Here is a 14,755-nt window from a genome sequence, read left to right as displayed (position 1 = left end):
CTTTAAAAAGCTTACCTATTCTCCTTCTGTATTTGGTCCTCTGTTGTCTTTCTTCCGGCGACCTCTCTACGGAGCTTGACGACTGGCCCTCCACTATTCGAGGCTAAGGAGAGAATACAAAACAGATTTAAGAGTGCTCACTTCGATGTATGGGGTATCGTTAAAATCCTTACATAATCTGTCTATGGATAATTTTTTGAAAAAAAAAAATAATAATATAAGCAATAAAAGTCGTAATTTTCAACTATTTTACACTTGTTACAATCTTGAACAATGACATCTTGAGTGAGAAGTGGCAATCGGGAAGGGAACGCCCCGTGCAGCCCCAGCGCGGGTGTGCGGGACGTCCCCCCGCCTCATACCCCGATTGCCATCTCGACGTGTCGCGGACTATACTTTTTTTTTTTTCCTCTTTATTAAAGGGTTTGTTCAATCAGAACATGTCATCATGTGAATCAGAAATTGTCTATAAAATCCAATATAATAAGTATAATGTTTGTCGAACTGATTGCCGTAGCGGACTATACTTGTTTAGCGATTATTCTACTGTTCCTGATTGCAGTAGTCTTACCTTGTGATAGTCCTCAGTGCTGGACATGTCATCACTGTCATCGGGCGCAACCCCCAACCTGAACTGCGGGATGGGCGCGGGGTCGCTCGGCAGCGCTGACGTCTCCGTGGTGGAGGGCGTGGGCACCGAGGAGGAGGAGGGGAGCTTGGGGGAGGAGGTGGCGGTGTGGAAGGTGTCGGGACTGTTGAGAGTGGAGTTCGGGGAGGGAAGCGGGTCCAGGGAGAGGCTCAGGCTGTGGACAAGCAGTTGTCTAATTATCGCGACTTTCGAACCCCTATTTCAAGGTGCGCGAGACTAACTCGCACTTGGCCGGTTTTTTTTTCTAGATCATTTCTCACCTCACTCTCATTCACCTATAATTTAAACTAATGGTCAAACCCATTCAATAAAAACCGGCCAAGTGCGAGTCAGGCTCGCGCAATGAGGGTTCCGTACTACAGTCGTATTTTTTGCACGATAATTCAAAAACTATGATGCATAAAAATAAATAAAAATCTGTTTTAGAATGTACAGGTGAAGACCTTTCATATGATACCCCACTTGATATAGTCACTCACTTCGAAAGTTGAAAATACTAATTATTAGTTCATGACCACAATTTTTTTTTTGTGTGAAATTCACGGTTTTCAGATTTTTCCCCAAATGTCAGCTATAAGATCTACCTACCTGCCAAATTTCATGATTCTAGGTCAACGGGAAGTACCCTGTAGGTTTCTTGACAGACAGACGGACAGACAGACAACAAAGTGATCCTATAAGGGTTCCCTTTTTCCTTTTGAGGTACGGAACCCTAATTAATTAATTTCATGTAGGACAACTAGTGTCTCATTATGTTACGTCCGGGACTCTACCACGAGTTTGGAAAGTAGATTCTACTGAGAAGAGCCGTCAAGAAACTAGACGACATGGGGGACGGACCAACAAATTCCTGAAAGGCCGGCAATGCATTGTTGGTTCCTCTGGTACTGCAAATATTCATGGGCGGCGGTAATCACTTAACATCAGGTGACCAGCCTCTCATTTGCTCGTCATGTTTATATACAAAAAAAAAAAAAAACCGACTTCGATACACAAACACTAAAAATTGAAAAATAATTTAATTTATTACCGAATATATTATGTATACAAGAGTTCCATAATAATACTTTTTGGTGCCGGTGCCAATTAGCTTTAGCTGCGCGAATCTATTTTTATGAGACTCCACAATGGCACCTCATTGGCACCGACCCCAAAAAATATTATTATGGAACTATATTAACTCTTGTATACATAATATATTCGGTAATAAATTAAATTATTTTTCAATGTTTAGTGTTTGTGTATCGAAGTCGGTTTTTATTTTTTTTGTAAAAATTTTTTATTTCACAATTTTTAGTGGTCCCATGGAATTATGCTATGACTGGTTAAAAATCTACTGTTTACTAAGCTATTACACTGATCACGAGCAATTTACTCTTATCCGTTGAGGAGTTCCAGTATCTATCTTCGAAGATGTTCATCAGATCTTTACCAAATTTAAATGGGACCAACTTTGAAGTATACCCTTTCAAACAAAAAAATAATTTTCAAAATCGGTTCAGGCGTCTTCGAGTAATCGGGAAACATACATAAAAAAAAAAAAAAAAAAAAAAAAAAAAAAAAAAAAAAAAAAAAAAAAAAAAAAAAAAAAAAAAAAAAAAAAAAAATCCGACGAATTGAGAACCTCCTCCTTTTTTTGAAGTCGGTTAAAAACAAGTTACCTGAGCCTCTTGGCGCGGAAATGTTCCCTCTCGTCCGCGGAGAGCGGCTCGGGCACGTCGGTGTGACAGCGCAGCACGAGCTCCGACTTGCTGCGCTTTACACCCTCCGCGGGAGACATTTCGCTTTCCCCCTCTGTAATAACAAGGTTTAAAGTGTACACAGGCAATAGTGTATTGTACCTTTTTTCGAAAAGTGCCTTAATTTGACCCTAAGATGATAATAACTACTACCAAAAAAATCACAAAAGTTTTATCCGATCGATAACTGCAATAAAAATGCATTTAAAATTTCCCCGCGAAAACGCTACCATTTTGTTTCGGTGTATGAACTGTCATGACGTCACACGGATTGGTAAACAACGGAATTTTCCTTGTGAAATACATTACAATTACAATCCATGTGACGTCACAGTCGGTATTCATCATGGCGGTTACAGCTTCGTGCGTTTAGAATATATTTGTATTGTTCTATTTTCACGCGATACGGCACTATACTTGTAGCTCCTGCTCCAAGCTCTTATAAAAGGACAAGCTGACTGACTGACTGTCTGACTGACTGACTGACTGACTGAATGACTGACTGACTGACTGGACGACTGATTTATCAAGGCAAAACTCAAACCCCTGGACTGTGTGGGCTGAAATTTGGCATGCGGATAGCTATTATGACGTAGATATTCGCTAAGAAAGGAATTGAAAATTTCAAAATTTGTGTAATGTAGTATCAGTATCAGTACCATTATTATAAATGCGAAAGTGTGTTTGTTTGTTGCTTTGTTGGTTTATTGGTATGTCCTTCAATCACGTCACAACGGTGCAACGGATTGACGTGATTTTTTTCATGGATAAAGAACTGCAGAGTGACATAGCCTACTCTTTATCCAGGAAAAACAAAGAATTCCCACGGGATTTTTAGAAAACCTAATTCCACGCGGACGAAGTCGCGGGCATCAGCTAGTTATAATGTTATCATCATCAACTGATAGACGTCCACTGCTGGACATAGGTCTCTTGTAGGGACTGTTGGTGAAATGGAACGCAGCCCATAATGTAAACGTTTTGATATTTCGCTCTGTTCTCTTTGATTTTATGTCTCCGCCGCGTATAATGTGTTTCTTGTAAAATCTTATTTAAATCAGATAATTAAACAAGTTTAACTAGTTCAACACCCGAGTTTAATTCAGTTTTTCAGTGACTTCCACACGCCACGGTCTTGCGCCGCTTGAATCCAGCGGCTCCCTGCGACTCGTCTGATGTCGTCCGTCCACCTAGTGCGCTACTAGTAGTCTTCCAACGCTGCGTCTTCCGGTCTCGCCATCCCAGCACTTTGAGACCCCAACATCTATCGGTTGTACGAATTTTGTGCCCTGCCCATTGCCACTTCAGCTTCGCAACCCGTTGAGCTATGTCGGTTACTCTAGTTCTCCTACAGATCTCCTCATTTCTGATTTGATCACGTAGAGAAACTCCAAGCATAGCCCTCTTCACCCGTTATGTACATTAAAATATGAAGTCACAGGCAGAGACGAGCTCTCCCCTCGAGACCCCACTGGGGACTCAAGGTTGTGTAATGTGGTATTACCAAATAAGTTGTAGGGCTTGTAGAGGTGCAACCTCTACCGTTACTTGGCTGGCAGCTATTAGGAAAACTTCGCAGCTGCCACACAACAATATTCAAATTTGGAACGCCTGTGGAGAATCCTCGTGGTCACGCACGTTACAAGATTCCACATTCCCTATCATCCGCTCGTCACGTCAACATCTTCTACCATTGTATTATATAAAGCTCGCGAGCCCGTCTGTATTGTACATAACATATCAATTGTAAAGTGTAAAATAAACATCATTATATCAAACGTCTTTATGACAAGATCTGTTGAAACGAATGCTTTAACTTATTACAACTTATCCTATCTATTTAAATTATAACACTGTTGCACCAAATAAAATATAGTTTTAGTAATGTATGAATATATATATAGTAATGTATAAATATAGTATAGTATATAATATAATATAATATAGTATGAATGAGGTCGATGAACTTTGTCAGCCCTAGCACAGACTACGGTCTATTTGGGCTGCAAACTGCCAGCACCAGTCTCGGCTTTTTGTCTAGTGCTTTGGTCTGGAAGTGTGGTGTGAATTATTCGCTTTTTTTTGTCTAAATAAAAAATAAATAAATAAAAAATAAAAATAAATGTAGCTGGTTCTTCATTGCACCAACCCTTCAGCTACGTAATTGGTGACCCCGACGTGATTTGAACACGCAGCCTCATTATTGGTCACCATCAACACAGGCTTACCTCCATCAGCCAGCGCCCTGGTGATGCCGCGCTCCCGGGCCGCGAGCACGGCCAGCTCCTGCTGCAAGCGTTCTATTTTGACGCGATGCGCCGCGACACTCGCCACGCGCCCTTGCAGCTCCTGCTCCAAGCTCTCTAACTCCTTTTTCTGTAGCAATGATAATGGCACCGATTCTAAGCACAACCTAATTTTAGAGTATTCGCACCCTCTTCTTACTATTGTAATATGAAAAGGACAGAAGCAGTTTGACATTTCTAAATTTAATTTTTAGATGGTAAAACCCGTGATTTTAGCACGCACTCGCGAACCTACTGTTTAAATTTGTATTGTGCACTAAAATTTAGAGTCTTTAAATGTGAAAGTCATGTTCCGTTACTTTTTTAGCATTAGTAAAAAGAAAAGGATGCAGATACTCTAAATTTAGTTTAGAGAGAGACTAGAGAATTGGGGCCAATGTGTTACCATCAGAAGCTCTAGTCACTAAGATGTAACACTACAGTCTATACTCGAGTTTATATTTTTTTTTTTTTTTCTGCAACACTTACATCTAGCTTTACAGGCTTATTCCTAATACGCTAGTGTAACATAATATGCACTTCTTAAAAAAATTTATATCTAATGTAACATTTTGAAAAATACCTATATACATATTTATTATTAATTACTACCACAGCCTGAAGACTGACCTAAAATTTAAAATAAATACATATAAACCTAAACTAACATTCAAAAGAATTACTTGCGAACCTAATATAATTATTTATTACTATCATAACATATAGACCACATCGCAGTCCTTGTGAGTTCACTCAGAGTGCAACAAAACAGGTCGATCCGCTCCGCCACGACGTTTAGAGTGCAAAGCGCGCGTTGTATAATGAAACAATACGTTTTGCCATTAGCTAATATCAAATCGTAAAATAATGATACCATATTTAAATTAATAGCGGTTCAGTTGTGTGAATGAGTCAATGAACCGGAAGATTCCAGTGTTGCATTAAAAAAGAAACAACGAAAAAACTTTTGATGTGAAAACGTCTATAGAACACGGAACCCGAGTCCAACTTGCACTTAACCGATTTCAAAAAAAATGTATCCACAAAATTACCTCCATGTTTCACTTGAACATTATGGAGCAGCACTATAGTGTCAGGTTTGTAACATGTTTAGGAAGTTGAAGAACTGCAATGTCTGTTCTAGATTTTTTTTTAATTGAATAAGGTTGCGCTTGACTGCAATCACACCAAACACGAGATGATACAGCCTAAGGTGGAACGCGCCTGCCTAGAAGGTACGGACCCGAAGAGCCAAGCAATGAAAATCCAAGTGGGGAAACTCACATGTCTCTCCACAGTTTCCTTGATACTCTTGGCAGTGTTCGGTTCGCACTGCTGCAGCAGATGCATCAGGCTCTCCGTTGACGTCTCTGACTGAGGACTGTCGGGACTTGGCGTCAGACTCTGTGCCAAACAAAACAACATTTTCTCTCCGAATAAATACCTGTAGAAGTAGCCCTACCGTGACTTTTACTGTTAGAGCGAGATAGCTAAAAGCATTTAAGCTCTTATTAGAACGTGACGAAATAATCATTTTATGCCCTTATCACCGTGGCCACTTTTTTGTTTGTCAAGATGTATTTTGCACCTGAGAGTCCTGAGACCTTGACAAATAACGTGAAGTGAGGATATATTGACTCAAGTATTTTAAAGAAATAATTGATTATTGACTACAATTCTTCTTTTTAAAGACGTCCTATATGACGTTTTATCGGTGTCAACGAAAGAGACGATGTTCTACGAATAATAGGTATGTTAATAGACACATAAGATCTGAACAAGTTACACCAACACCTTGAAGACCCACCACCATCCAACCTCATAAAGCACTTACCTCATCAACGTGGCAGCCACTCTCGACCAGTTCCTTTATCTTCTCCCTCACGAAGAGTTCCAGCTCGCCCTGTTTCCCCCCCAGCCGGCGCCGCACGTCTGCGATCTGCGTTTCCTCCTTCTCAATCTACGGGAGACGGGGATAGCAACATAATACTAACGTGGAGGTCTTAACTTCAAGTTTATATTACGGTTTTCTTTTTGAAACCGTACTTGAGTTGGCTCAGTTCTTGCTCAAAACTAAGTATTATATCGGTTTGTCTTGCCATTATCTAGGTTTATTGATATAGTAAACATTGAAAAAATATTGATTTTAAAGTTACGAGCCTCAAAAGATTCCAATTTTAACACTAAATTTATGACAACTTTGGGCGTAAATAAATAAGATTAGGGGTATGAAAATTCTATCACAATTTAACATATTTTATTTATTCATATATCTTTATTTTGCAAACATACATTTAGTATTCTTTTTCAAAAATACTTTTCCTAAACCCGTGATTTCAGTGAAAAACATCGTGCCTCTCACCTTTCTCATACAATGTCAAGTGAAAAGAGGTGGACTTGGTTAGAGGTGCCTGCCCGGGATCGAGCCCCCGAACTCTCGAGTGGGAGGCGAAAGTCTTAATCACCAAGCTATTACGGCTTACACGGTAAACTACAATTTCTAACTCTAATTGCAACGCAAGTGCAACTTATACAAAATTTAATGATTTTTTTTTAATGTGTGTTACAATTTTTTTGCGATATAACTTGAAATTAAAAACTCCACTGTATAAACAAAAAAGGGGTAAAAACTAGCACATATAGGAAGTCTAGACTAATCTAATTATGACAAGTGTTCAGTACAAACAGCGCGGCGGTAACTGGGACGCAAGTGTTTCGATTATGAGAAAATAAAAACGACTTTATTGTTTGCATAAAAGTGAATGTGCGGCGGTGTGGTGCTACCAGTGTTTCTAGATTTATTTTTTAATTTATAGATTACCGCTTGGCTGCAATCAGACCTGGTGGCAAGTGATGATGCAGCCCAAGATGGAGCGCGCTTGCCTAGAAGATGCTTATTTACTCTCGTCTTGAAGGTACCCATAGGAAAACTGATGCTGGAAGGGTGTTCTAAATCTCAGCGGTTCGAATTAGAAATGACGAGGCAAATCGCTTCGTACGTATTTTACAAGTGAAAACCTAATCCCGTGGGAGCTCTTTGATTTTTCGAGATAGAAAATAGCGTATGTCCGTCCCCGGGATACAAGCTATCTCTGTGCCTTTAAAAATTGGTTAAAAGGGTGGGCCTCTAAAATTCTTGTGGGAACTATTGATTTTTCTGGATGAAAGAGCCTTTGTCCGTCCTCGGGATGCGAACTAGCTCTCTGCCAAGCTTCGTCAAAATTAGTTAAGCGTATGGACCGTGAAAAACTAGCGGACAGACACACTTTCGCATTACTAATATTAAGTAAAAGGAAAAGCAGACTGAATGACTGACTGATCTATCTGCGCACAGCGCAAACTACTGGACGGATCGGGCTGTTTTGTATACGGATAGCTATTATGACGTAGACATCCGCTAAGAAAGGATTATGGAAAATTTCAACCCTAAGGGGTTAAAATATAGAGGTTTGTGTGTAATCCACGCAGACGAAGTCGCGGGCATAATCTAATTATTTCATACTACCATAAGCCTCTCGTGTCATTTGTTGAAAATTGAAAACTTGCGAGTTTCGATTAGACGTTTCGATACGCAATAGAATTGATAAATCATCGATCTAGAAAGCATGGTAGCGCTGCAGGTGCGTGGTACAATGACACGAGTGATTGCGTCGCGCATGATGTAATGTTTGTTTGTGTGTTCACGGTGAGTGCACTTATCCCATTACAGTATATTGCCTCGAGCCGAAGTATAGGGGTACTATCTTTATCAGTTGTTTATCCATACTAATACATATTATAAATGCGAAAGTGTGTGTCTGTCTGCTAGCTTTTCACAGCCTAGCAGTTTAACCAATTTTGATGAAATTTGGTACAGAGTTAGCTTACATCCCGGGAAAGGACATAGGCTACTTTTATCCCGGAAAATCAAAGACCTCGCACGGGATTTTTGAAAAATTGAGGGAACAACGCGAAAAGAAGAAGACCATATAACTGTTTTAAGTTTAAACAGTAATTCTTAATAAAATGTATAAACTAATAAAGCAGCCACTAAAACGAATAATTGGAAATAATAATTTTATGAGGATTTTTATGTTCTTAGGAATTCATGCTTCACTTTACATAGACTGTGTACTCACCGGGTTGTGCCGCGGCCGGGCGGCCAATGATCACAATAGATGTCGCCACGCAATCCTAAATCACGCTAACAGAGTTTTGAAGTTCCAAGATGCAATCAGCTCAATCTCTGGGCACGGATAATTTTCCTATAGATACGATTGACCTGCTCAGCTAAAATAGTAGTCAAGCGTGAATCTGCGCGAGCTCAGTTCCCGTCGTCTGCAGCGCAAAGCCCTGCGTACACCCTAGCTCTCCCAGTCGACCGAACAAGAATCCACATATATCGCTGCGACGAAGTAACTTACAACGAACTAGATGTCGCTATGCGGATCCTAAATCATGCTAACACAGTTTTCAAAGTTTCAAGATACAACCAGCTCGGTCCTCGGGCATGGTCATTTTTAGACGATGAGCCCTGGCCGAAATATAATAGTGGTCAAGCATGAACCTGCAATAAAGGTCACTCACAGTGTCGATGACGTCACGCACGGCCGCCGCGTGCCTGGTGACACGCGCGCTAAGTTCCCGTTGTCTGCAGCGTAACGCTCTGCGACGCAACGTCCACCCTCGCTCTAAGGCCCTCCAGTCACCAGAAAGACGTCGACAAGCGGCAGCGTATTCTTTCTCCATTGCTGATCGCTCCTAAATTGAAGAAAAATGTAATTTCAGCATATTTTTATGTCAATTGAACATTTGCAAAGAAGTTTCTTTTCGGCGAGTTTCTGATTGCTTGATCTTATTGGTAGGAATGGCATTCCGAACCAGTTGTAAATTCTTTTGACCATTTAAAAGCACTTGTAACAGTTCATTTGAATAAAAATCTATTCTATTCCATCAATTTGAGTTTACTAGAGGGTAGTGTTGGCATTAATACAATAATTTTTAATCGATTTGTTAATTTGATTAAATTAATCGTGATTAAGTTAATCGCGATTAATACAGTAATCGTAATCGCAATTTAAAAAGTAATCATTGATCGTTAATCGTTAGTTTAATTAATATTTTTGACAGAGGTAAGTATTTTTACCATTTTGTTGTTTTTTTCAACGATTTATATTTAATTATATATTTTCAATCGCGATTAACGATTAACAATTAAATTTAATTAATCGTTATCATGAAAATTTCGATTACGATTAATTAATTTGAATCGTTCATCGCGACTAACTTTTTAATCGTTAATCAGATTAACTGTTTGCCAATATTACTAGAGGGGTGCACAACCACGCCGAATTTTTCAGACAGAAAACGTGTCGTGGGCTTTGATACTGCTTATACTCTGAAACGTGAAGTCTGTGGCGCTGACAGCACTGTAACCAAAACGTGCGTCTAACCTCATCAAGTTGCCGCTGCGCTTGAAGCAGCTGCTCTCGCTCCTGATGCCAGCGCCGTTGCCGCTCTTCCTGCTGCAACTCGAACTGTTGTCTTTCCCTCTCCAACTCCGCTCTCTGTGCCTCTATGCGCTCGCATCTGATCTCGCTTTCTAGGTCCCTGCATCAATAATTCATACTAATATTGTAAATAAGTGTGTTTGCTTGCCTTTTTGTCTGTTATCATTCAACTGTCCATACGTTTAACCTCTGACCACTAAGCTATTGCTTGCTGCCAGTGACGAACGTTGTGATATGTATGTTCACTCAGTACAAACTAAACAAACTAGCCAAAACCGTAGAAGGCAGTATTTCACCCACTTTTAAAATGTTCTTCCTTCGTATATCCATACAAATATTATAAATGCGATATTGTCTGTCTGCTAGCTTTTCACGCCCCAACCGTTCAACTGATTTTGATGAAATTTGGTACAGAGATAGCTTGCATCCCGGGGAAGGACATATGCTACTTTTTATCCCGGAAAATCAAAGAGTTCCCGTGGTATTTTAAAAAACCTAAATCCATGTGAACGAAGTTGCAGACATAAACTAAATTAAAATAAGCAAAAAAAGCGGTAAACTCAAGAACTAGTATATTATCCATTTCAAAAATAATTTCCCCCTACCTACGGCAATGCTTACGATGTTTGTTTTATTAGTTTTTGGGAAGTTGGTTTTGGTTTTTTTTATTTCTTTTGACAGTAGATATTTAGAATAGAATAGAATTTATTGGTTGATCCAAAACACGATAAACACAAATATTTAAAAAACATTTCTTAAAAGCTAATCCAACAAATTGTTTATTTATTTTATATTATAAAATTAACAAATAAAAAAAAAAAAAAAAAAAAATCCAACAAATTTATTTATTCTATTTCTTTTGACTTACGACAGTGTAGTATTGAGGTTCTCAGTGCTCGCAGCCAGGTCGGTGGTGGACCAGGACAACAGAGACAGTCGGGAGAGGTTCATAGCCGACGCGCCTTCCTGTCTCAACTTGGCGGCTTCCGCTGGATCGTTGTAGCGGAACATGTTTGTACGGCCCAGGAGTAGGATACACCCTGGGGAAAACATGTTTATTTCTTTCCGCATGGGATTTTTTTAAAATTCAGATACAAGTTGAAGTTAACCCTTAACTGCAATCTCACCCATTTGGTGGTAAGTGATGATGCAGTCTAAGATGATAGCGGGCTAACCTGGAAGGGGTATGGCAGTTTTTATTAAGTCCACACCCCTTTGGTTTCTACACGGCATCGTACCGTAACGCTAAATCGCTTGGCGGCACAGTTTTGCCGGTAGGGTGGTAACTAGCCACGGCCGAAGCCTCCCACCAGACCAGACCAGAAATTTAGAAATTCCTAACCCCTGCCGGGAATTAAACCCGGGACCTCCCACTAATAAGACAATAGCCCTTATCACTGCGCCAGGGAGGTCGTCAGGAGTTCGGGATTGTACAGGATACTTGTCTGTCAAGTTTAATAACGGTGACAAATGTACTGCTTCGAAATTTTATGGACCTTAATTTCAATAATTGATATGTGTTCAGGCGTTTTTAGGGTGCCGTACCTCAAAAGGAAAAACGGAACCCTTATAGAATCACTTTTTTGTCTGTCAAGAAACCTAGAGGGTACTAACCGTTGACCTAGAATCATAAAATTTGGCAGAAACGTAGCTCTTATAGCAGACATGAGGGGAAAAATCTGAAAACCGTGAATTTCTGGTTAAATCACAAGAAAAAAATTGAATGTGTTCATGAACAAATATTGCTATTTTCAACTTTCAAGGTTAGATTACAATACCAAGTGGGGTATCATATGAAATGACTTTACTTGGACATTCTTAAACAGATTTTTATTTATTTCTAGGCACAATAGTTTTTGATTTATCGTGCAAAATGTCGATAAAATACGATTGTACGATGTGGTTCTGACTCGAATCGGATGCAGTGCGTAACCGCTCTTACTTCCATGGGGACTATCACAGAGCAGAAACGAAGAGGAGTTGGCCTAAGCAACTGTGCACTGTGATTTTCAACTAGGTCCTGACGTCATCACTGTGGGCGGGGCCTTAGTTAGTATGCTGTCTGCGTTCGTCAGGTTCACATATATTGAGACTCGTATTATCGGTGTGTTTTCGCGTTTTTAAGAACAAAAGGATGAAGTGTTGTGTTTTATCGTGTCAAAGTTATTCAGACAGACGTTCTGATGCTATGAATGGTATCACATTGCATTTGTAAGTAATTTTATACGTAATTTCTACACTTATTGACATCTAGTGTGAGATAGCTGAACTATGTAGTGACATCAATATATCGATGTTAGGTCGCTAAGCGAGTAGTTTTGCTACTAACCCGCAGATGGAAAATTGAGAAGTGGGCGGCGTTCCACAACCCCTCACCCCGCAAAATGTCACTCGATATTTCATAGGGAAATCTTAATACAACATCTCCTCTTTGTTTCTGCTCTATGGGGACTATATTCGGGGTAAGAGTACACTATTCACCACCCTTCGTAACTAAAAGAGCTCACTCACCCTGACTAAGCTTGGCAGGTTTGTCTAGCAGCACAGTATTAAGCCAGCACTGCGCGCCGGAGGCTGGGGTAATGGTAGCGACCCCCTCTCTTAAGGTCACTCGACAGTGTAAGGGCAGAACCCCGGCTCCCGTCAGGACTATGTCTGGGGTTGGAGTGAACTCTTCACTGCCTATCAGTGTCTCGCCTTCCTGGAACACGATAACAAATGAGCATATTTGTTTTAAAACTAAGTATGAATAAATTATTCGAAATGGAATCGATCAATATTATTGTTGTATATTTATTATTCATCTATCACTATATTATATATTAATATATGTATATATTATGTATTATATATGTACCTGTGTATATCTTTATCTATATATTATTATTAAGGCATTTCTGTGCCTATTAATATACATATTGTGACGTTGTAAATTTTGAACTACTAACTAGCGTTTCGCTTTTAATAAAAATCAATTTTGTTCAAAGTATGTTGGTGCCACCTAGCATCAAGGTGCAGAACTACGCGTGGGTCGATGTTCAGAGTTCATTCGAGCCACAATAGATGGCGTTTGCTTCGTTGTCAATTGTCGTAAAAATAAAACAAAATAATTAAATAAAACCATAATATCATTTGTTTATTGTTAAGTCATTAACAAAACGGTTCTTATAATATATCCTTAGGTTCCGCAAATATTCAAAAATGAATTGGCTTCATGATCAAACTAAATGAGAGCGGCCACACTCGGGTTGCGTCTGGCAACACCGATTGGTGAGATTTAGAATTTTTCTGGAGTCAACATGTGAAGACGAATTTTTTCGTTCCAGGAAAATCTCACTCTTTTTCGCCCATGGCTTCGCCTGGGAAAATACAATAGTTATAAATTTAGTCATCCTAACGTATTTCAATGTTTCATCAATTATGGTGAGTGAAAAATCAAGTAATGTGGATTCGACAAAATGGCGGTTTGGTTAGAGAAAATCCTAATTTCATGATTTTCCCTTTCAGTTCCAGTTATTTTACCTTCCCAAATAAATGAGGATAATGGGTTGTGGGTGGACTCCTGAAAACCATTGGTGGCCAGGAGTTCAATAGGTGAGTTGTGTTTGATCGGGAAAATTCCACGTGTCGAAATTTTCACACAGCACAAATTATAATCTTGTTTTCTTTGTTGCAGGGTTTCCGTTTGCGTTTCCGTTTTAGTTTCCGTTTGCGTTTCCGTTTTTAGTTTTCGGTTTTCGTATTTATTTCTTTTGCACATTCACGTTGGCAACTTAATTTCTATGGATAAGACTTGGTGAAAATCTTTGTAATGAAACATTTCGGTTGTGAAGAATCAAGTTAAATCGAGTTTTGGGAGCTTGGTCGATGCCGTCCAGCTACCTTGCAGTCTTCGCACCTACAAGTAAGCAAATGTTTGTATCCTGGAACAGTTTAGTGAACCTTCTTAATGTAAGTGTACAGTAAGAACCCTGTCTTTACTACTGAGCTTTTATTTTGAAACAATTTTATGAATTTTACTGTGTCATTGTCTATTCCATGCCAATGGCATCTTAAATTTAAAACATAGATTTTATGTACTATCTACCTAAGGCATTCTAATGTATCTAAATTAAGTCTTGGCATTAAGCTAGAATAACTAAGCATTATTAGCCATCACTATGTATTAAGCGACCCCGGTAAAAGTTACATTAAAAACAATTTTGCCTAACATCTGGCAAATTTCATTTATAACACCTCATATACATTACAAGGGAGTCGACGGCTAGCTTCTATTCTTTACTAGGTAGATAGATCAAGTAAGTAAAATTATTTTTTTTTCCTCTAATCTTTGTAAGGTGGTAGATTATTCCGTATCCGGGTATATTTCTATTCCGCCCAATTTACCACCCTTACAAATGGCGCCCGAACGTTTTTTTTTATATAGTTATTTCAGTATATTTTGAGAAATTTTGTGAATTTTATGAAATGTACTCCGCTGATTGTACAATTTTCTAAGTAGTGACACATTGCAAAGAGCACTAAGCTGTTTTTTTATGGTTAACTAACTAAATAATAACTAATAGTTAGAAATTTTGTCTGATAGGTTAAGTA

At 39.2% G+C, this 14,755-nt stretch overlaps 2 protein-coding genes across 4 annotated transcripts in view; one reads left to right on the top strand and one right to left on the bottom strand.

Annotated features, from left to right (window-relative positions):
* Nucleotides 1-14,755, top strand: part of roh (reduction of Rh1) — a 135,627-nt gene that overhangs the window by 97,264 nt on the left and 23,608 nt on the right. The window lies entirely within an intron of this gene.
* Klp98A (kinesin-like protein 98A) overlaps nt 1-14,755 on the bottom strand; it is a 45,135-nt gene that overhangs the window by 8,989 nt on the left and 21,391 nt on the right. For 2 of the 3 annotated variants that reach the window (XM_069504577.1, XM_034978285.2), the window contains 10 exons: nt 12,674-12,863; nt 11,031-11,202; nt 10,106-10,262; nt 9,240-9,413; nt 6,508-6,633; nt 5,958-6,077; nt 4,617-4,764; nt 2,311-2,443; nt 572-803; nt 16-103 (listed from right to left, as the gene is read on the bottom strand). In XM_069504577.1, coding sequence (XP_069360678.1) covers nt 16-103; nt 572-803; nt 2,311-2,443; nt 4,617-4,764; nt 5,958-6,077; nt 6,508-6,633; nt 9,240-9,413; nt 10,106-10,262; nt 11,031-11,202; nt 12,674-12,863 — 1,540 coding nt within the window. The remainder of the gene's footprint in view (nt 1-15; nt 104-571; nt 804-2,310; nt 2,444-4,616; nt 4,765-5,957; nt 6,078-6,507; nt 6,634-9,239; nt 9,414-10,105; nt 10,263-11,030; nt 11,203-12,673; nt 12,864-14,755) is intronic. The other variant, XM_069504578.1, reaches the window with a different exon arrangement.

This window comes from Maniola hyperantus, chromosome 18, assembly GCF_902806685.2.
Source record: "Maniola hyperantus chromosome 18, iAphHyp1.2, whole genome shotgun sequence".
In the NCBI taxonomy this organism is placed as follows: Eukaryota; Metazoa; Arthropoda; class Insecta; order Lepidoptera; family Nymphalidae; genus Maniola; species Maniola hyperantus.
This window is presented reverse-complemented; position numbering and strand designations above follow the sequence as displayed.